Genomic DNA, 23,080 nt, shown 5'->3' with positions numbered 1-23,080 from the left:
GAATCCTCACTTTGCAGATGAAGGAACTGAGGCACAGAGAAGACAGGTGACTTGCTCACAGTCACACAGGAGTAAGTAGAGGAGCCGGACTTAGAACTCAGGTCCTCTGACAGTCAGACCCATGCTCTTTGCACTAGGCCACACCACTTCCCATATATCCCTGCTTTGCCTAAGTAGTTTTAAAAAAGAACCCCAAATTTTCATAGCAGATGGGAGTTGGCACACCCATCAGGGGCATAAAGAGTGGACCAGGGAGATCTGTAAAATGTTGCATCTGTAAATCTGTAAACATCTGTAAAATGGGGATTAAGACTGTGAACCCCATGTGGGACAATCTGATCACATTGTAAACTCCCCAGCGCTTAGAACAGTGCTTTGCACATTGTAAGCGCTTAATAAATGCCATCATTATTATCTTCTTTCCTGCACCTCTAACTCTGATTGGAATCGCAGAGCCTCCTGCTGTTTTCAGGAGAGCAGCATGGCCTGGGAGTCAGAGAACCTGGGTTCTACTGTGTGACATTGGACAAGTCACTTAACTTCTCTGTGCCTCAGTTCTCACATGTATAGGGAACTGATTGTGAGCCCCATGAGGGACCTATATTGTGTCCAAACTGATGATCTTGTAACTACCCCAGCACTTAGTACAGTGTCTGGCACATGGTAAGCGCTTAACAAATACCATTAAAAAAAGAGAGGAAATAACTCTCTGCAATCCATCCCTATTGATAATGATGGCATTTATTAAGTGCTTACTGTGTGCAAAGCACTGTACGAAGCACTGGGGAGGTTACAAGGTGATCAGGTTGTCCCACGGGGGGCTCACAGTCTTCATCCCCATTTTACAGATGAGGGAACTGAGGCACAGAGAAGTTAAGTGACTTGCCCAAAGTCACACAGCTGACAATTGGCGGAGTTGGGATTTGAACCCATGACCCCTGACTCCAAAGCCTGGGCTCTTTCCACTGAGCCACGCTGCTTACTGGACAGCCAACTCCAACATGTGTCAGACTCACAGTGGGGTACTTTCTTCCTTCCTGCTGAGCAAGGGTCCCATGTAGGTGGCTCTGGATGTTGGTCTTTCAGTCACATTATTCTATGGTACCTGGGATGTCTGAGCAACCCTATCCGAGAAGGCAGTGCCCACCCTAATGCCTGCCTCACCATTCCCAAAACTGGCCTTCCAGAGGACTGAGCCAGAAACCGTAAGTCCTGTGGTGGGAGCAGAATTTATCAAAACTGACTTCTGCAACAGAGCATACCATTTAATGCCCTGCCTGTGCTCAGTAAATATTCATGAGGAGGAGGAGGAAAAATATGTAGGGCCTGGTTAAATACTGGAACTAGGCAGAATCCTGAACTCCCTCCTCTGACATTTCTCTAGCTGCCCCCTTCTCTGTTTGGAGAGTGGATGGTCTGTGGGCTTTGCTGATGACTTATTTCAGTTTTGCTGGACATGTCTTCTCTGCCAGTGAATGGCTAGCTCAGCCTTGTTTATTGATTGACAGCTCTCACATGTATTTCTTCACCCACAAACCACTGTGAGTTAACAGCTCTGTTGCAGCCTTGCCTTAAGTAGGAAGGAGGCAGTTGAGAAAAATAGCCCTTCCAAGAGAGCTGGGTCTTTCCTTGGAAAGGAGTAGCATTTTTCACCCCAAAACTCTTCATCCACTGTTTCTCCCCGCCCTGACCCGGCACCATGATGGAAAGAGAAGCCACATGGGGACTAGGATAATAATAATGTTATTAAGTGCTTATTATGCCCCAACCAGTGTACCAAGCATCGGGGTAGTTACAGGATAATCATGTCCGGACATAGTCCCTGTCGCACAAGGGACAGTGTCTCACACTGTAAGAAGGAGGGGGAACAGGTATGGAATCTCCATTTTACAGTTGAAAAAAAAGTCCCAGAGAAGCTAAGTGACTTGTCGAAGGTCACACAGAACGCAAGTGGTGGAGTCAGGATTAGAACCCAGGTTCCCTGACTCCCAGTCCTGTGCTCTTTCCACTAGGCCACGCTGCTGTGGACCACTCTCCATATGGGAGGCCTCTGGTTTGTCTGTTCCCGGGAAGCGTCCTGGAGCTCCCAGTCTAGCTATGGGCACATCCACAAAACCACCAGATCATCCCAGAAACCTTCCGTGGTGGCCTGCATCCGACCAGTGCCTCTCCCACACAAGTTCTCTTTTTCAAGAGTGATTTTTCTGGTTTATATTCAGATCCACCAATTAGATCCACGTGGTTTAGGAAACAGTGTGGGCTAGTGGATTAGAACCCAGGGCCTCTGGCTCCCAGGCCTGTGCTTTTTCCACTAGGCCATGCTGCTTCTATTGTATTCTCCCAAGTGCTTGGAAAGTAAATGCTCCGCATCTAATAGGAGCTCAGTTGGCATTGCTGATAGGTATTGTACTGTGTGCAGAGCACTGTCCTAAGCACTTGGGAGAGTAAAATACAACAGTATTAGCTGACAGTTTCCTTGTCCATAAAGAGCTTTCAGTGTCATGGAATTGAGTGCTTACTGTGGGCAGAGCAGCATTCTCACTCTTGGAATGAGTGAGTAGACGCAATTCCTGCCCTCCAGTCCCATCAGTCCCTCACATTTCACTCCTTAGGCTTGAAATGGTGACATAATCTTTGTAGGAGTCAACAAGCGGCTGTCCTGGCTGGAACAGGCTGCTAATGTAGCAGACCTATGAAGGTAAAGTGTCATCTTTACTGAAGGGGAAGAAGTTGGCTGGGGTATTCTTTTGTAGGCTTGGCCGAGACCCTGTTTAAAAGCCAATGGTGAAATGCACAAAGGGGCCTCCGGCAGCCAGCTGAAACAGCCCACCCTGTGGCCGTGGGAAGACTGGGAAGCAAGCAGGTCTGATGCATTCATCCAGAAGTGGGTTGAGATCAAGCAGACACTAGCAGCCGTTGACATATTTCAGTTTTGGTGTCCCGGGCACTGGGGGGCACCATCTGTCTAGTAGAATTGATTCCTTCACCACCCACAGCCGGCCAGTCTACCTTGCATATTCCTGAATCCCGGAAGAGGCCCTGTCCGTGGTCGGCTCTGCGGATGAAACCCATCTTTAATTGTTGACTTTGGGAGAGTTTTGAAATTTCCTTCCCAAGCATAATAACCTTGACGTGTTACCTTTCTCCCTCTCAGTTGTGGAGTGTCACTGCACCAAACTTTCATACACTTGTTCCCCGCTCCTTCTCTTTCCTTTTAACGGTGTCCTTTTTTCCTTTTTCTGTTTTTTTTTCCTCTCTCTCTCTCTGATCCACAGGCTTTGCAGTGCCTATTGATCTCGCTTCATTCCGAACTTGACATTCAAAGGTACATGATGAAAATTGAATCCTCTCAGAGAGTTAGTACCGAACTTTTTCTTTTTCTACATTGTCTTGGGCTAACCCTCTTACCCCCATGGCTAATGCCCATGTGTGATTCATTCATTTCCTCCTTCTTGACTCAGACAGGCTCCCTTTGGCCCTCTCCAGTGGGATCCCAATGAGGGAATTGGGATAAAACTTAACACTATTAGTATTCTGCAGCATGCGCATCTTGAAAAATTGTCCAGGTTAACCCCAAATTAACCCCAGGAGCACTCCCTGATGAACTTCTGACAGCATGGTGATTCTGACCATTGTTTGAAAGTTGTTTGGATGAGTCAAACTGGAATGAATCCACACTTTCGAATCCACTTCTTTACAGTCAGATCAATCTGCAACTACTAGGGTGGTGTTCAGATCTCTTTGCAGGGGCAGCAGACAGGAGGATGAGAAGCAGAGAGTATCCTCGTCAGATTCATCAGAGAATCTGTTTAATAATTTTCTAACCTGTCCAGAGACCTGGGGCCACACTCTTAGCGATGATTAGTGAGGTCCCAGGGTCGCACTATCTGATTCGGTCCAGAGACTGGGAAGAGCCTTATTGTCTATCTGCTGTGGCTCCTAGAAACTGCAGACTTCTTCAGGAGACCCGAACAAAACAGGAGGATCAGTGGACTCTAGTCAGAAGAGCCTGAGCCAGAGCATCAGAGAACCTAGGTTCTGATCCCAGCTCTGTCAGTTGCCTGCTATGTGACCTCAGGCAAATCATTTAATTTCTCTGTGCCTCAGGTTCCTCATCTGTAAAATGGGGATTCAGTGCCTGTTCTTCCTATGAGATTGTGAGCCCCATCTGGGACAGGGATTGGGTGTGACCTGATTAAATTGTATCCACATCAGTGTTTGATGCATAGATAGCACTTAACTAATGCCATAATAATAACAATGGTAATAATAATCACTCATGGGCTCAGATGAGTGTGTAATGGTGACTGTGTCCTCCTTGCTGGCCGTGCAGCCTGCCTCAGGACCAGGGGCATTCCAAAATCGTAGTGCTTTAGGCCGAACCAATTCCTCTCTTCAAGCCTGGGACAAGACAAGAGGACCCTGAAGTGGACAGTAAAGGGATGCACTCCACCACCCCCATTCCTTATCTTTTATACCCCTTTAAAGCATTGGGCCTCTTCAGTTCATCCAGTCGTTGCTAGGCTTCCCTGTCTCTCATAATTTATGTCTAATGTGGAAGCGTCTCTATAATTTCTTCCCATATCCACTGTGCATCACCTAAAAACATAGGAAGAAGGATGACCCAGAATATATTTTGTCCTGTAGCTAATTGCTCAGCCTTTGCACCTCCAAAATGAGCATTTCTCCTCAGGAAGAGCAACCCTGTTTTGCTCACATTTCCTTATCACGGGGATGAACATTGTGTTTTCATTGGCAGCCTTCTGCCCAGACTCCTCCACTTTTCCAGCTGGAGATGGAATTGCAGAGAACCTGATTGAGGTTTGTTAAATGTCTTCCACTGCCTACTGAGGCAGCCCCCAAGTTGGTTTTTAGACTGCAGAAGTCTTCCAGCCTCATTCTGTCTCTCTCTGCTTCTTTAATTCCTTATTTTTTAAATTGGGGTCTTTGAATTGTCTATGAACACTGAAGTCTACTACTGAAAATTGAAGAGCACTTCTCAACCTATTTGTGTGTGCACCAGGAGCCCGCCAAAAAGATGGTGAATGTTTCTTCCTTCTTTCCTCTATTGCTCTAGACTGTAAGCTCACTATGGGCAGGGAATGTGATTGCTAATTCTGTTGTACTCTCCCAAGTGCTTAGTGCAGTGCTCTGCACATAGTAAGCACTCAATCAATACCATTGACTGATTAATTGCTCTGGAACAGTTCAGCTTGAGACACGCAGATAAGGCTTGCTGTTTCCAGTGGTTCAGGAAAGGGGGATGAGTTCAGGATAGAGACCACAAGATCTCCAGGTCACTTCAAAGATTTCCCACCATCCCCAAGCTGTAGTGAAATCCTGTTTCTCCTTCTCCTGCTCTAGGTTCCTTCTTAATGAGGAAGAGGAGCTGTAAGCTCCATGAGGGTAGAAATCCTATCTGCCAACTCTACTGTATCGTACTCTCCCAAATGCTTAGTACAGTTCTCTGCACACAGTAAGCATTCAGTAAATACCACTGACTGACTAACAGATCTTGCATGGTGTTGAGTGGCTAGTGATTGCCCAGCTTTGCTTCTGCTCCCTTGGCCCTGTAGCCAGCTTTGGGGCCCTGCAGGACCATGCATGCCTGTGGCCCCGGATTTTCACCTTCTTTGGGATTTGATAACGGAAAACTCCCCATGGATGAGAAAAATGAGGAAACGAGACCCCGTACAGCTTTCCTCAGCTGCTGAGTCATCTGATTTCCCTCCAGAGCAAACAGCATTCTGTTTTCTCAGGTGGCAATTGAGACTGGGTGAGCCTTTGGAGGGAGAGGCAGGGAAGGAGGAGAGAAATGGGAACATCAGGGTGGAGGGATCTGGGTTGACGGACGACGGGAATGAGTTTGCCAAAGGGAAGGGGAAGCAGAAGCTGTTCTTTATCTGGGGTAAAAAGTCAACTGAAGGGTAATGGCTCATGTGGCTTGGAAAGAGTGCAAGACCTGGGCTCTCCTCCACCTGCCTTCTTTGTGACCTTGGGCAAGTCACTTAAATGTCTCTGTGACTGAGCTTCCTCATTAGTTAAAAAAAAAAATGACAGTGAAATACCTATTCTCCCTCCTCCTTAGGCTGTGAGCTCCATATGAGATGGGGTTTGATAGTAATAATAATAATAATAATAATGATGGCATTTGTTAAGCACTTGCTATGTGCAAAGCACTGTTGCAAGTGCTGGGTGGGGGGGGTACAAGGTGATCAGGTTGTCCCACGTGGGGCTCACAGTCTTAATCCCCATTTTACAGATGAGGCAACTGAGACCCAGAAAAGTTAGGTGATTTGCCTAAAGTCACACAGCTGATGAGATGGTGTCCCCCACCCCAGTGCACAGCATAGTGTTTGGCACATAGTAAGCACTTAATGAATGCCACAACTGTGATCTATTTTAGGATCCAGTGAGGAAGGGGGGCTAAGGTGTGCCTGGCTAACTTGGGAATAGGAGATGTGAACTTTAAACCATTTCCCTGACGTTCAGCATTTTGCAGCCTTTCCTAACCAAAGTCCGAGTTTCCTTGTGTAATTGTCAGGTGTGCTATGAAGAAAGAGCCAGAGACCCAAGCTGTGAGATTTGTCTCCACACTTGAAATGGATTGTCTTCTGGGTTTCTGGAGGGTGCAGGGAAGGGTTGAGCACCTGGCAACCTGGGAATGAAAATCCGTTCATTCCTAATCAATCAGTGGCATTTATTGAGCATTTACTGCGTGCAGAACACTGTGCTGAGCACTTGGGAGAGCACAATATAAGAATTGTAGGCACATTCCCTGCCCACAGGGAGCTTAGTCTAGCTTTCAAGCTTTCAGCTAGGACCTTTCTCTCCTAGCTGTCCACAGGGTCAAGTTTCAGGGCAGAATGAAATAATGACAATAATAATAAGTATAATTGAGATATTCAGGCACGTATTATGTGCTAAGCAAGATGCTGTGCGCTAGGGTAGATTAGGTATAGTCAGATCAGGCTTAGTACTTGCCCCACATAGGGCTCACCATCTAAGGACAGAATTTCAGTTTCACTCCCATTCTGTTCTTTTTTTAATGGTATTTTTTAAGTGCTTACTATGTACTAGAAACTGTACTAAGCGCTGGGACAGAAGCTAACCAGGTTGGACACAGTCCCTGTCCCACATGAGGCTCTCAAAGTCTTACTCGCCATTTGACAGATGAGGGAACTGAGGCCCAGAGAAGTGAAGTGACTGGCCCTAGGTCACCCAGCAGACACGTAGTGGAGCTGGGATTAAAACGCAGGTCCTTCTTCCTCCTGGGCCCGCACTCTATCCCCTATGCCTGGTTGCTTCTCATCAGCATCAGGCCCTTCACAGGTGTGGTGTTATTTCAGGCAAGGGCACCTGTGGATCACCTCCAAATAAAACCGTAGAGATTACTGTGGGCAGAGCACCAGATGAGGCATTTATGGGCAGGGCTCATCTGTCTTTATTGCTGAATTGTACTTTCCAAGCACTTAGTACATTGTTCTGCACACAGTAAGTGCTCAAAAAATATGAACAATTGCAGTCCCTTCCCACAGAGAACTTACAGTCTAATGGGGGAATCAGTAGATGGAAATTGGCCAGTGTGTCCTAGGGAAAAGTGAGAGACTAAACAGAAACACCAATCATAAGAAAAACTTTAGCTGAAATTGGGCTGAAGGAATGCTTTTGATTCTAGTTTTCAGGTGACAGGCTCCAGTTTAGTCTGATATAGCCAAACCTTTGTGAGGCCCTCATTCTGAATGTTTGCTAAGTAAAGATTTACTTACCAAAGTAAATCATTATCCTTGAGGAGAGGGAGAAGTAGAAGTTTTTTTCCTCCACCTTCTTCTCCCTCAGTTCTTGAGAAACTCCCATACAAAATCAGTTTTCGTCTTAGGTAGGTGGAAAAAAAAGCATCGTGTCCCCAGGGGTCCCTCATCTCTGCCTGTGTGTACAGCTGTCACCCTTGGAGGGTTGTAGTATACTGCTGGACCACAAGTTTAGTGTGGACCAAGGGGCCGCCCATCTGATTCACCTGGTCACTGCGATCCTGACATCTCTCCTTGCTCTCCAGCCCACACTCGGGACGCTCTTTAACATCAGGTGCACCCTGAAGCAACCTCAGGGGTGGATGTATGATCTGCACTCTCTGTTCTCTCTCATTGGCTGGCAAACCTATGGTGCAGACTGACCTTCGTTTTACTGCCTTGCCCTCTCACTTGGATTTGTACCCTTTATTCACCCCACCCTCAGATCCACAGCCCTTAAGTATATATCCATAATTAACTTCAATGTCCTTCTTCCCCACTAGACAGAAAACTTCTTGAGGCAGAGAACATATCTACCAAATGTTATATTGCACTCTCCCAAATCCTTAGGATAGTGCTCTGAACATGGGAAGTGCTCATTAAATTCCACTGATTGATTCCTTCGGTAAGGCCAGAGGTAGAGAGGAGGGGAAATGCTGGGGAGCCCCAGAGGAGTCACCTCAGGCTTTAGAAAGCAGCGGCTTTGGGTTTAGAGGAATGGTTGATTACAGAGTGAACTGGGAAGCAAAATAATGTATATGTGGGGGTGTGTAAGAGAGAAAAGCAGGGGGAGGGAGAGAGAGGGAAGAGGAGAGCAAGAGGGAGAGAGAAGAGATGGTGAGGGAGAGGAGGATGCCGTGAAAGGTGTGAGACAGACACACACCTGGGATTCCATGGAAGGAAAGATTTGGCCCCACTCCACACCTCTCATCCTACAGAAAAGGGGCCCACAGTACCCTAGAACTAATAGTCTCTCTGGCTCATCCCTGGCCAAATTCAGGATCCCACCCTCAACAGGCAGCTCTTTGGTTTATCAATGATAATGAGGAACAGCACAGATGAATACACTCACAGATATTGCAACATACCCTTCCTTTCATTTCACCTTTCTCCTTCACCAAGGGGTGAATTCCATTGGCATTTTACTTCTCGCTGCTCATCCTATAAGCTGTGAAATGGCCTAGAGGCTGGCAGCAGAGCACAGAGGAACCTGAGAATACAAGGCCACATTTGTGACACCTAGGGCTTTGTGTAAAGCCTCATCCGAGTTAACCGTGCCACTTCCAGGCTATTCTGTGGAGTCAACCCCATGAAATTAGGACTTTGCCCAGGCCCAGGATTGGAAGTTTCTTGGGAGAGGCCCAAGAACAGCCCTGAGGCTAGATAAAGGGCTATGTCTGATCGTCATGTTCATACAGAAGGCATAAACTAATGAGTGTGCAGCGTGAGTCACTCCTGTCCTTCATTAGAATGTGGTGAACTTGGGTAAATCAGGACTCAGAAAGGATAAGAGAGGCCTGCATGACCACTGAGGTCATGGAAAAGCTGGCATTCTGCTTAGTGGGGGTCTCAGAGTTTACAGGAGAACTTCAGTAAAAGTGATGTTGGATGATCCACAATGGCACATAATTCCAAGCCACTGCATTCCTCATCCAACGAAGGGCTCTGTTGTTTGCTCAGTACAGGATAAGCTGAACTCAGCACAGTCAGAGGCCCTGTTTCCAGCCAACAGTGTATAATAGAGGTGGTCACCATTGGATCACCAGCAAGTGCTCTGGTTGGCTCAGGGGAGGGTGAGGAAGTGATCGGCTGGGAGGGCTTGGCCTTTGGGAAGGCAGCAGCCCGGCTGAATGGAAGAAAAAGGAGGTGGGAAAGCAGCAGGAGGAGGAGGAAAGAGCTGAGGAGGAAGAAGGGTTGGGCCCAAGAGTCTGAAGCCATTAGGGGAGAGACAACAGCAAAGCCCACTCGAGCACCCCAGGGAAGAACCCCTCCCTCTCTGCAACCCCTCCCACCCACCCCCACCCCACCCCCGGCCCCCGCCACACACACGCAGGAGCTGTATTTAGCCAAAGACCTTCCCTCTTACAAGTAGGAATCTCTTACAGCGTGGAAGGGGAAAGGACTCTGATGCAAAAACTGACTTTGTCTTCCTCCCTGCCATTCTCCCCTCCCCACTTCAGGAGCAGTAGATGGTAGGGGAGAAGTCAGGAGTTCCGGGCTATAAACTCCTCTTCACATCTGACAATAGTGGCAATGGGATTTATTGAGGCTTCAACAGTATACAGAACCTTTAGTACTGTGTTTACTACAGTACCTGACACATAGCAAATGTGTAACAAGTAGCACAAAAATAAGCCCCCCCAAAAAATCCCTGTGCTAAGTGTTTTGGGGGAAAAGCAAGGGAAGAACAAGACACTATCTACTTCTAGGATGTCAACATGAAAGAGACAGAGTGCAAGGGTGGAGGAGGAGTGGTGAGGGGGATGGATGATTTAGTGTTCACCCACTCAATGCGGTGCACTGTGCTAGGCCCTCAGGAAGGACAGAATAAAGAAGTGACATACTTCATACCCACAGGGATCTTGCACTCTAAGCTGGGGGAAACACACATAAAATATTTACACATAGAGTAGTTAAAAAAAAATAGTTGAAAACACTCTCAACTTCACATATATACGTGAATGCTAAGGAAGGTGTTGAATTCGTAAGTGTTAGAGTTGACTGAAAGAAGGACATAATAATAATGGCATTTATTAAGTGCTTACTGTGTGTAAATCACTGTTCTAAGTGCTGGTTGAGTCTGAGTGCTGGGACATTAATCAGAGAAAGCTAAGGGGATTTTGAATTTGGGGAAAACTGGGATCTTTTGTATAGTGGAGAGGGGATGTGAGTGAGGGGGTGAGAGTGGGAGAGTGAAGAATGAGGTACAGCTAGAAAAATGAACGTGGTGAATTGGGGAATAGAGGAAGGAGAGAGCAGATAGGGAAGTTGAGCCCAGATTGTAGAGAGCTATGAAGCCAATTGTGAGGAGTTTTCAGTGGAGGCAGAGAGACACAGGGAGCCAGCAGGTTGTTCTGAGAAGAGAAGTAGGCCTAGTGATGCTTCAGGAAGATGAACCAGATAGCATCAAATAGGATTATAGAAGGGAGCAAAAAGCTAGAGGATGGGAGGTCACTGATGGGGCTAGAAAGAAGCCTAGTTGTGATGGGGTGGCAGCAGTTGAGATAAGACCAGCAGGATTTGGGCCTAGTCTGAATGTTGAAGTTGACTGATAGCAAGGAGTTGAGGATGACCCCAAGGTCACGAGCTTCTAGGACAGGAAGGATGGTGGTGATGTCACCTGAGGTGGGAAAGGTAGGGTTTAGAGGGCTAGGTGAGGAGTTCTGTTTTAGACATGCTGAGTTTGAGGTGCTGTCAGGACGTCCAAGTGGCAGTGTCCTGGAGGCAAGAGGAGATGTGGAATTATAGGTCAGATCAGTGGCTCAGCTAAAAGGTTGGCCTGGAAGGTACGAAGCCAGTGAGTTGGGGAATAGGAGGTGTACAGAGCAGGTAGACATGGTGCTGGGTAGGACCATATACATTTGATATTCTTAAATACTAGGGGTTATACATAACTGTAAACTCGTTGTGGGGAGGGATTGTGTCTACTGACTCTATTGTATTCTCCCAAGTACTTAATACAGTGCTCCACACACAGAAAACAAATAATGGCATTTAATGAGCATTGTCTGACAAGAACTGTACTAAGCGCTTAGGAGAGTACAGAGTTAGCGCACATGTTCCCTGCCCACAAGGAGCTACCATTGATTCATTGGTGGAAGAACCAAGGAGGTGAGTCTGTCAGGCCGCCAGGAAGAGCAGGCCAGCTTGGCAGCACTTTCCCCAGGAGTTCACCCCTCCTGTCTCCCACAGCAGCTCCCAATGGCACTGGCTGTCTCCCTTCTCCAACCTCTCCGCCCTCCTTTCTTTCAATCGTATTTATTGAGTGCTTACTGTGTGCAGAGCACTGTACTAAGCACTTGGGAAGTACAAGTTGGCAACATATAGAGACGGCCCCTACCCAACAACGGGCTCACAGTCTGAAGGGACAGTCACAGTCCCCTTTTCACCTCACCGCCCCAGCCCACAGCCCTCTTCAGAAGTTCTAGCTGTGTTTTGGCTACAGGAACTCAGAGGTCAGTTTCCAGGTAGTAACTTGTCGCTGGCAAGTCCAGGTATCTTTGCTTTTACTGCCTAAAGTTTCTTTACTGAGATTCTGGAACTGCACAGGGCACGATGGAAAGTCTTCTCACTCCACGAAAAAATGTTGTCTCTCTCCCTGCCAGCATTGCCTTGTTTTTTCACAACCAAGACCCTCTTGTACTGTGAGCATGTTAGATGAATGAGAAGCTGCTAGGAACCCATTGCATATAATTACATGAAGGCTGTAATTAGATTTCCTTTTTTAAAAAAAAAAATGTTTGAGGGTTTTTCCTCTCCCCGTCTGATGAAAACCTCAGGCGGCATATATCCTTTCCCTCTGGGTGTTGTACAATCCTGGAGAAAAGAGTTCACATGTCAAAGAGGTGTTTCAAAGCCCAGTCCCAAGCATGTTAAGAGGAAATGTGGTTGGCGTTAATTCTCAGAAAATGCAAGGCTTCGGAAGCAGGGTGCTCCAAGACACTGGTTATTATTGTGATTAACCGTTTATAAGAGAAAGGCTCTGGAAAGTTTAGCAGCCTCATTTGGCTTTTCTAGCAATGCCATTTGTAAGAGGCCAGGCACCGTGACAGCGGGCAAAGGATGGAACTGCACTGTAATCGGAAGAACATCTAATGAAAGTTAAAGTTGCTCGTCCCCTCAAGGTTACAAGTTTCGTGGAGCCTGTTTTATTACTGCAGCGGACCAGTCTCCTGGGGTGAAGTAAGATGTCAGCAAGATGTGCTGTCTTGGCCAGGAGTTGGGATCTGAGGAGATGACAGGGTATGTGAGGGAAAGTCTAACTGAAAACCATAATAGGGAAATAATTTTTGGTTTCTAAAATTTCTGGCCTGCGGGAGATAGAGACAGAGGTGGAGTATAGGTTTCTAATTGGATTGCTGAGCACAGGGAGACAATAAGTGGACTGGGGTCTTTATCTTTTAGCAAATATATTTCCAGGAAGAATCTAGAAAGCAAATGGAAATCTTATTTTAATTATCATTCAGGGAGAAGCGGATCTTTTTCTCAGCAGCGGAAAGGAGCGTGGCCTAGTGGATAAAGCGTGGGTCCGAGAGTCAGAGGATCTGGGTTCTACCCTGCTGTGTGACCTTGGACAAATCACTTAGCATCTCTGTGCCTCAGTTTCCTCATTTAAGGATTAAGACTGTGAGCCCCATGTGAGACATGGGCTGTGTCCAATCTTATTATCTTGTACCTACCCCCATGTTTAGTGCCTGGCACAAGGTAAGCATGTAACAAATACCATAAAAAATTAATAAAAAACCAACAGGAAATCACACCTACCAGTTTCTCCAAGGATCCAACATTACATCCAACAGGACTTTCAGCTATGCAAATTTGATTATATGCATAAAAATGGATGGTCGTCTGCCCTCCACAGAAAAAAAAGATGATTATACAAGGTTTTGGCAGGGTATTTGAGGGGGCTAGGGAAGACCCATAAGGCCCACAGAGCCCATCGTTCCTTTTCTGTACCTACATAATAATAATAATGATGGCATTTATTAAGCGCTTACTATGTGCAAAGCACTGTTCTAAGCACTGGGGAGGTTACAAGGTGATCAGGCTGCCCAACGGGGCCTCACAGTCTTAATCTGTATTTTGCAGATGAGGTTACTGAGGCACAGAGAAGTTAAGTGGCTTGCCCAAAGTCACACAGCTGACAATTGGCGGAGCCAAGGTTTGAACCCATGACCTCTGACTCCAAAGTCCGTGCTCTTTCCACTGAACCAAGCTGCTACATCAAGTTTGTGGCTTGGGCTGGCTTGGAGCAGGGGTGGCGGAGTGCATATTTGTGTGTGTGTGTGTGTGTGTGTGTGTGTGTGTGTGTGTGTGTGTGTGTGCGTGTGCAGTCAGCACTAATTTTGCAGTTCACATTTTTAAAAAAACCTGTACAGGCACCCAGGTTTCCTGTTTGTGCAGTATATGCTCTGATAAAACTCTAATGGGAATGAAACCCTTCTGTTTGGTGTAGTGTTCTTGGGGTGGGTTTTATAGAATACAAAAATGACCAGTTGAGCATGCTGGCCATGCACACAAATGGTGTAATTTATCAATGATTTCATGTCACCTAATGCTTCTCTCAAACATTAGAAAGGGAGGATGGAGTATTTCACCCAGAGGGCCTTTTCTAGAGGGATAATCTTTTCCTTAAGCAAACTCAATACAAGGTAGCTGCAGGTTGACATCAAAGTCTTGGTATCCTGGGCAGCTAGCCCAGGTTTGACTGGTGGAAACACAATGCTTTAAATGGAAACTAAATTGAGATATTGAGATGGCGAGTCAATTTCAGTAAGGCTTTTTTGACTTTGGACATCTTTTTCTGATTGACCAGGGATGTACAAGAGTGAAGGATGAGCATCTTTTTAGTAAAATGTTTGCCTATCAATTGAATGAAATGCCTCTCTTCTGTTGAGATGCCCAATTCCCCACCAAGGAAGTGTTCCTTACCTATTTGGATAGGCATCTTAGGGCAGGAGTTGAGAAGCCCAGCTATGTAAAAGTCACTTGAAGACGGTATAGTCCACCATGTTGCATTTGTGTGGAAGTTTGTACGTTTGTGTGCATATTGTTTTTAGCAACTGTTAACTATTGTATCTGAGCAACAAGGCCTGGGAACACACACCTCTTTCCCACAATATGCTGTAGCCTCAAGCTCCTGAAAGAAATGAAGTTAGTAGCAGGTAAGTGTATTCTGGTAAATAACCTTAATGAAAGATCCAGGCGCAATCTTTTTCCTTACGTAACATCCATAACCGCTTTCTTGACCAGTTGTGGTCTTTCAGAGTCTAGAAGCAGAATTCTTGGTGGACTTTCTTCCCCAAAATGTTTTTTCCAGATTGTCAGATGCTTATGGTATTGAAAACATTTGCACTGTAATAATGAGTCCTTTTTCTTCTTTTCTTCCTCTTCCTATCCTTCCTCTGGCTCAATGCCTTTCTCAGACAAAAAGCCCAAAGCTCTGTCAGAGCCCTCAGCTGGCGAGCTCCGGAGACCAGGCCGAGCATCTGTCGGAGGCATCTGCAGACTCTCTGGACGCTATGTCGGAGGGGGAGTCCCCAAGTCCCTTCTCCAGGGGCAGCCGAACCCGGGCAAGCCTTCCGGTGGTAAGGTCCACGAACCAGACCAAGGAGAGATCGCTGGGTAAGGATCCGTGCTGCGGTTGGTACTTCTACAAGAGGGTGTGTGTGTGGGGGTGTGTGTGTCTGGATAAGTGGTTTGCCTCAGAAGCTGATGGATACGTTCCAGCATAAACTGCAGTTCGGTTTTGTGGAGTTTGGGAGTCAGAGCTGGAGGCTGCTAGTATAGTTCGTGCTTGGACTCTACATCTTGTCATGGGTAGGCCCTGAAAGTCTGCATTTTTAAAAGCAAGCAATCAATCAGTCGTATTTATTGAGCTCTTACTTTGTGCAGAGCACAAAGTGACAGACATATTCCCTGCCCACAGCGAGTTTACAGTCTAGGAGAGGTACTTACATCCCAGGAAAGGCTATTCTTATTAGCACCCACCCCAAAGGAGAGGCTGGGACCGTCCCACCCCCCAATCCACCAACTAAAGAGTCCATCTCAACCCCCGACCTCTTGCCCCCACTGGCAGCCTCAGGGGCTGAAGTCTCTTCAAAAACCCGGGAAATTGGAGGGGACAAATGCCAACTGTCCACTGCCTCAAGGAGTCCAGCCCCTGGGCTAGCACCTTAAAAGGAAGGTAGGGGCAGTCTCCTTCCCCCGTTTCCTCAAGGGCACTGGGCCGGAAAATTTTTTGTTGCGCCCGCTCTAACAGTTAGTGGGACCTTTGTGTTAGTCAGATTTGTCCCTTGCAGACACCATGAATATTTCCGAGGCTTGGTGTTTCTGGAGTCTTATTGGTATCTGCCCCAGGGGCATCGCTGTGTTCACGTGATTGATTGGCAGCTTGTGGGGATTTTTCCGGGCCACAGCCCTGCCTCCACTCAACCCTGATTCACACAAAAGGTTCAATTAAGCACCTCCCATGTGCAATGCATTGCACTAAGTACTGGGAAAAATATAAATTTGAGAATTGGACATGGAATTCTGGAGGCCTCAGTGATGTTTCCAGAATCAGAGTACCTGGCAGGGGGTTCGGGGAAAGCAGAGTCACCAAGGCCTCCAGGCAGGGGTTGGACCTGTTGGCTTGATTTTTCAGGAACAGAACGGGTCTGTACGATCTCAACGTGACACTTTCCCATCCTTCCACGTTACAGCGTAACAAGTAATTCCAGTAACAAGTAATTCCAGTAGCAAATTCCCCTGACTGTAAGCCCTCTGGTATGTAGGTTTCAGTGGATTCAGCATTGATGCTGTTGGCCTTGATCTGGTTGGACCAATGGCCCTGAATTGGACACTGGGGCGGCCCAAGGGGATTGAGTGGCTGTAGAGAATGAGACTTGGCTTGGCAGTACAGCACAGCTGTGCAATGTATAGTCCATGCATCTTGTGGGGAAAGGGGTCTGCAGGCAGGGGTCCATCCTGGCCCTGATATCTGCCTCCTCCACACCCCAGGAGACAGCTCCATTTGTGGTCCAGGCCTGCTGGCACGGGTCCATGGTGGCTATGAGCTGGCTCTAGGTGGCACCCCCAGCCACTGGCTCAGAACCAACTGGCTCCCCCTTCCCCCATGGGGAGGGTGGGGTGCTCTGGGCCAGAACCAGGCAGCCCCTAGGATGGGATGTTTGGCATGGACCAAACAGGGTGTCCCCCTGGGCCTTCTGCCACATTAAACTGTCCACACAGGGATGTTCAGATCCGGTCAGGGACACGCACAGGTGACGAAGGGCAGGAGAGCTGGACCATCTTGGCACCAGGGTTAAGGAGCCACCTGCCCACAACCTTTTTGACCTTCCAACTCATCACAGTCACCATTTTTTTAAGGACTAGATCCTCAGTGGAGGCGCCCCTCCATTTAGTAATTGTATTTTCTGATTCTTTTGGGTATGGGCAATCTCTCTCACAGCCCCTTTTCCTATCTCCTGTGTGGAAGACATTCCCCCCACAGTTTGACCAAGGTCCTACAGGTATGCCCCAGTTTCTCTTCCTCTGTCTCCTCCTCCTCTGGATGGATAGAGGATGGTGGAAAATGCAGGGGGTAGGGATGGTGGGGCAGGCTGAACACAGCTGAAGGCAGTTTCGGGCCTGAGGAAGGCATGCCCCGGCCAGATCTGACAAAGCCCAAGATTACCTTTTCCCAGAAAGAGCCAAGGTGTGTGGGACTGTCAGATCTCCTCAGCGAGGGTAGTGGCTATGCTGCTGCCTCGAATCCTCACTCTGCACAGCAGGGCCTGCCAGGTCTCACTAACCCTCAGTTGGTCCTAGCCCGGGCGCAAGCCTCAGCCCAACTCTCAGACCCAGGTGGAATTTCTCCTCCGGAGAGCAGCACCAGCAGCAAGAGGGTGAGGGGGTGGGTTGGCGAGGCAGACGTGCTGTTTTATAAAATCAGACCTTTGGGAACCAGATCTGGTCTGCCCAGCACACCCTGGGCAGAATTGCTGTTGTTTGTACAAGGGGCTCTTTGTCTTAGAGGGAGGGTTTTTTTCCCCAAACCTGCTGGCAGCACAAGCTGAGACAGGTTTGTGTCAAGAATGAAGCCACAGGCCCAGTGAACTGCATGAGGGGATGGCACGGCTCCCGGGGAAATAGCTGAGAAAGGCCACTTTTTTCTCACTGTGCAGGGCCGGCACCTCACTCTACCTTCTGCTCCGGAAGCTGACGTCAGGCAGGTGTGCACAAACCAGACACTGAAGGGTGTTTCTTCCCTCCCGATGTGTTGCGGCTTGTGGATTTTACACCTCTTGGAGCCCCAGGCCCGATACTTGCCTCTCCTCAGACATCTTAAGGCCGGGGCACAAGGTGATCCCTAAAGACCCTCAAAAATACCCCACACGGAGAGGCCCTTGATGCCATGTTGGCTTTTAGTTTAGGTCTCTCCTGCCTCGTTTAGATCACCATTGAAGTTGGTTGGATGAAATTGCAGGGGAAAACTTAAATTGCAGGGAACAACATGGATTACTATTTTCATTTTAACTGCCAGCCCCACCCTTGAATTTGTTAAACAAAGTACAGCAAGCTGGGGCTCTCGCTGATTTAATCGTGTCCCATCAAGACCATGAAATAGCACACGTTTAGCACTAATGAGGTGGTTAAGGGCTCTCAGAACACCCCCGCCCTCAGATTTTTCATTTTTATTTCAGCGTCTTGAATGGGGAGACTGCTGTCTCCCAGCCTCTACCCTCTGCTCTCCTTTCAGCTTCTCCCCTCTGCTTTCCTTCCAGCCTCTGCCCTGCTCACCTCCCAGCTTCTCCCTTCTATTCTGCGTGCCTCCCAGCCTCTCCTCTTTTTTTTAATGGTATTTGTTAAGTACTTACTGTATGCACTGTACTAAGAGCTCGGTAGATACAAGCTGATCAGGTTAGATGCAGTCCTTGTCCCACCTGTAGCTCACAGTCTTAATCGCCATATTAAAGATGAGGGAACTGAGGTACAGAGAGGTGAAGTGACTTGCCCATGGTCACACATTAGACATATGGAACCCAGGTATTCTGACCCCCAGACCTGTGCTCTCTCCACTAGAGCATGCTGCTTCTCTGTTCCACTCTTCTCCCAGCCTCTCCTCTGCTCAAGTTGCCTCACCTCCTCTCTGCTTGCCTCCCTACCTCTCCCCTCTGCTCTTCTTGCCTCTGAGTCTCTCCCCTCTGCTCATTTCTCAGCCTCTTCTTTCTGCTCGGTTCACTTAACAGCCCCTCCTATCTGCTCTGCTCACCTCCCAAACCCTCCCCTCCACTCTGCTTGCCTCCTGTCTCCCCCCTCTGCTTTACTCACCTCCCACCCTCTCCCCCTTTTCTCCTCCCAGCCATTCCCCCCTGTCCTGGCCTCTTATCTCCCCATCTCCTCTTCCTCTCTCCTTTTTTTCCCCCCTCTCTGTCTTTGTCTCATGTACATTTTCCCTCATACCCACAGTCACAGCTGAAAGGAGAGCTCAGGTGGACAGTATTATTAAATCAGGTGAATTGTCCTTCTCGGACAGGTTCTCTCTCCAGTAGTGGCAACAGGATTCTTGGAGGAATTCCTGCCCTCCAGAATATCCACCCTCATGTGTAGGGATCGATTGTACAACACTCCTTAACTTTTCTACCTTTTCCCCCAGTAGTCCATTACAGAGCACTCATCTACTCCTGATGACCTTGTGTGTTTCCCCAGAGTTTAGAAGAGTGCTTGACACAGAGTAAGCACTTAATGGAAAACACAGTTATTATTGTAGATGTTATAATTATTATCAATGATGAAGAAAAGTGGTATTTTCTGCCTGCCCAACTTCCCGTGATAACCGATGTGCCCCCACACGTGTGTCCCCCACCCACCACTGGATGGAGAAATGTTTCCATGTGCCTGTTTGGATTCCTATTCCTACGTGCCTAGTTTTTCAGGTTCTCCAACCCCTGATAACATTTCCTGACTGATTTCCCTCATCTCTTCAGACCATACTTGCCCTGTAGTTTTGTTTAGTTCCTGGCTGTTCAACCAAAGAAATTCCATAACTTCCTAATTTGTCAGGATTATTTGGCTGTCATTGCTTGTTGCCCCTCACAGCCCAGGTGGCCATAGTAGCCTTCCCCATGGCATTTATAACCCAGCAGCAGCGCTGTACCCCAGTTGTTTTCTTCCCTCCACCGGTGTTTAGCAGTGGCAGCTATGCTAAGGGCCTCACCGATCACTCGTCATTTCAGTTCACGTAGTTGATTTTTAGGTTCCAGCGTCATGGCTGAAACATTTGGATATTCGGGGACTTCGCTTGGTTTCCATTTTCCACTATAGGGGGCTTCCTCCCCATCCCATCCTTCTTAAGCTCCTTGTGGGCAGGGAATGTGTCCACCAACTTTGTTAGATTGTACTCTCCCGATCACTTAGTACATTGCTCTGCACATAGTATGTGCCCAATAAATATGATTGATTGATTAGTCACTTGAAGAATTCAGGCCTGGGGTTGACTATCCAAAAGGACCACCATTCTCCGTATCTTCAAGGCCCTTTTTTTTTATTGTTATTTGTTAAGCACTTACTATGTGCTAGGCACTGTCCTAAGTGCTGGAGTAGTTACAAGATAATCAAGTTGGGCAGAGTCCCTGTCCCACATGGGGCTCACAGTCTTAATCCTCATGGCTCTGACTACTGCACCACATGTCTCTTTTCTGTTCTCCTCTCTAGACTTTAAATTCCTTGTGGGCAGGAACGGTGTTTACCAACTCTGTTGAACTCTCCCAAGCACTTAGTACAGTGCTCTGCACACAGTAAGCACTCAAAAAATACCACTGATTGATATACTTCCCAAACTGTCTCTATATGTTGCCAACTTGTACTTCCCAAGCGCTTAGTACAGTGCTGTGCACACAGTAAGCGCTCAATAAATACGACTGATTGATTGATTGGGACATAGCTCTCTTTCCCAAGTCAGAGCTGTGAAAAATAGCCAAGTCATCGACTTGATGGCCAACCCACCAAGGTCTCTGGGCAAGGAGGGGACACTCTGATGAACACTTGCCCAAGCCCTTCCTCAAAATATGGAGCACTGAAAGATGCCACAGACTCTCCAAGTTGCCACCAAAGTCACCGCCTTCAAGAAGAAATACAAAAGATCAGATTGCGGTATTTATCGAGGCATCGCAGACTGAGCCCCTTCCTTCCTCTCCCCCTCGTCCCCCTCTCCATCCCCCCCATCTTACCTCCTTCCCTTCCCCACAGCACCTGTATATATGTATATATGTTTGTACATATTTATTACTCTATTTATTTTACTTGTACATATCTATTCTATTTATTTTATTTTGTTAGTATGTTTGGTTTTGTTCTCTGTCTCCCCCTTTTAGACTGTGAGCCCACTGTTGGGTAGGGACTGTCTCTATATGTTGCCAACTTGTACTTTCCAAGTGCTTAGTACAGTGCTCTGCACACAGTAAGCGCTCAATAAATACGATTGATTGATTGATCGCAACCCTCTCCATTACTGGCTTTCACCTAGTCAAAGTAGTCCCAGTTGACTATAAGAATGACATGGACAGGTCCCTGTCCCCTGGGAGACCTGGACTCTCCCATATAATAATGATGGTATTATTTGTACATAATGATGGTACAGTGCTCTGCACATAGTAAGCACTCAATAAATACGATTGATGATGGTATATGTTAAGTGCCTACTATGTGCAAAGCATATGATAAACCATATGACAAACAACAAGGTGTTCCTAGCATTGAAACTGTGCTGGGTGAGCCATGTGAGGAGAATGGATCAATCAGCCAATTGAGCACTTACTATGTGCAGGGCACTGTACAATGCAACAGAATTAGCAGACACATCCCCTGCCCATAATGAATGGATGAAAGGATACCTTGAAAACCCCTGTCTGGTAAGCTGAAATTGAGAAACCCAAAGCAGAGGCCGGATACGTTTTAAAGTCACAGAAAATCAAATCCTTAGGCAATTAATAATGATAAAAATAATAATCATCTTGGTTGTTAAGTGCTTACTAAGGAGCCAAGCACCATACTAAGGTCTGGGGTTGATGTAAGATTAACCAAGTTGGATACCGTCCTCACCCCACATGGGGCTCAGGAGAAGGAAGTACGGGTATTCAATCCCCATTTCCCCGATGAGGAAACTGAGGAACAGAGAGGATGAGTTGCCCAAGGTCACACAGCAGACAAGTGGCAGAGCTGCAACCGAGCTGAAAGCCAAGGATGGTATACTGTGGTCAAGAAAGAAGCAGCTCTTTCAAATAGGGTCTTTGTAAAGAGCAGGAAACAAAGGCGCAAAAGCCATAACAATGCCAGGTGCTACAAACAACTGATATGATAACACAACAAAGAACCATCTTTCTGTGGTAGGCACTGTGGGCCCCCCAATGGCCTCTTCAGTCACAAAGGAACAGCGTTGCCTAGTGGATAGAGCACTGGCCTCAGAGTCCAAGGACCTGAGTTCTAATCCTGGTTTCGCCACCTGTTTGCTGTGTGACCTTAGGCAATTCACTTAACTTCTCTGTGCCTCAGTTCTCTCATCTGTAAAATGGGGATTAAGACTGTGAGGACCCCATGTGGGACATGGGCTGTGTCCAACCTGATTAGCTTGTATCTACCAGTGCTTAAAACTGTGCCTGGCATATAGTAAGTGCTTAAAAAAATAACCCATGAATGAATTTCCCCATCAACAACATCTTTGAACGTGAATAATCTAGTTTTAAAGATATAATTTCTTCTGCATCTCAACATGACAAATGAGGTGGAGAAAAATGGGCATATCTTTAAATGAAAACAACTGGCTTTCCTAATAGTCATCACATTTTGTTTATGAAGTATCTCTGAGCTGCTTTATTTCCATCCAAGCTGAAGATTTCAATCTCCAACTTGAGTTACAGCCTCGCAACCAAATCTCTCAAACACCTGGGGCTTGTTGATGCTGGAAGAAGTGCCAAAAATGGAAAATTCAGCTTTGAATGTAAACTTGTTTCCTACCAACTATCCAAACACTGTGCCTGGTGTCTCCTGGAGGTTGGGCATATGATAGTCCAAGTTCCCCGAGTCCTCTGTGAAATTTTCAGGCTAGATGGTAGCAAGAGGTAGTTCCTGATGGAAACCGAGGCTTGGGCTTCGGGGCCAGAATACCATCTGGCCCTAGGCAGGAGTCTCCATCTTGGGCTGGAGATGTGTCTTGAAAAGCTAGACTTGCCATTGCAGAGGGTGGAGTTGTAAGAATTGAATTTGTCAGAGTTGCCAAGTGTATCTATCATTGTACCCCAAATGTGTGTGGGTTGGCAAAATTCATTGAGAGATGGTCTGGGTTTTGTTTTTTGTTTTCTGGTTTTTTATGGTATTTGGTAAACACTTACTGTTGGTCAGGCACTGTACAAAGCGCTGGGGTAGATACAAGTTAACAGGTTGGACATAGTCTCTGCCCCACATAGGGCTCACAGGAAAATATTTTGTTAGTATGTTTGGTTTTGTTCTCTGTCTCCCCCTTTTAGACTGTGACCCCACTGTTGGGTAGGGACTGTCTCTGCATGTTGCCAACTTGTACTTCCCAAGTGCTT

At 47.1% G+C, this 23,080-nt stretch overlaps 1 protein-coding gene across 11 annotated transcripts in view; it reads left to right on the top strand.

The window, feature by feature from the left end:
- The window catches only part of KIAA1217 (KIAA1217 ortholog), a 323,485-nt gene that overhangs the window by 198,231 nt on the left and 102,174 nt on the right, over positions 1-23,080 (top strand). For all 11 annotated transcript variants that reach the window (XM_038755764.1, XM_038755767.1, XM_038755768.1 and 8 more), the window contains exon 3: positions 14,936-15,134. In XM_038755764.1, coding sequence (XP_038611692.1) covers positions 14,936-15,134 — 199 coding nt within the window. The remainder of the gene's footprint in view (positions 1-14,935; positions 15,135-23,080) is intronic.

The sequence above is a fragment of the Tachyglossus aculeatus genome, chromosome 13 (genome assembly GCF_015852505.1).
Source record: "Tachyglossus aculeatus isolate mTacAcu1 chromosome 13, mTacAcu1.pri, whole genome shotgun sequence".
NCBI classification, from domain to species: domain Eukaryota; kingdom Metazoa; phylum Chordata; class Mammalia; order Monotremata; family Tachyglossidae; genus Tachyglossus; species Tachyglossus aculeatus.
The sequence above is the reverse complement of the archived record's forward strand: the minus strand, read 5'-3'. Positions and strand labels throughout refer to the sequence as shown.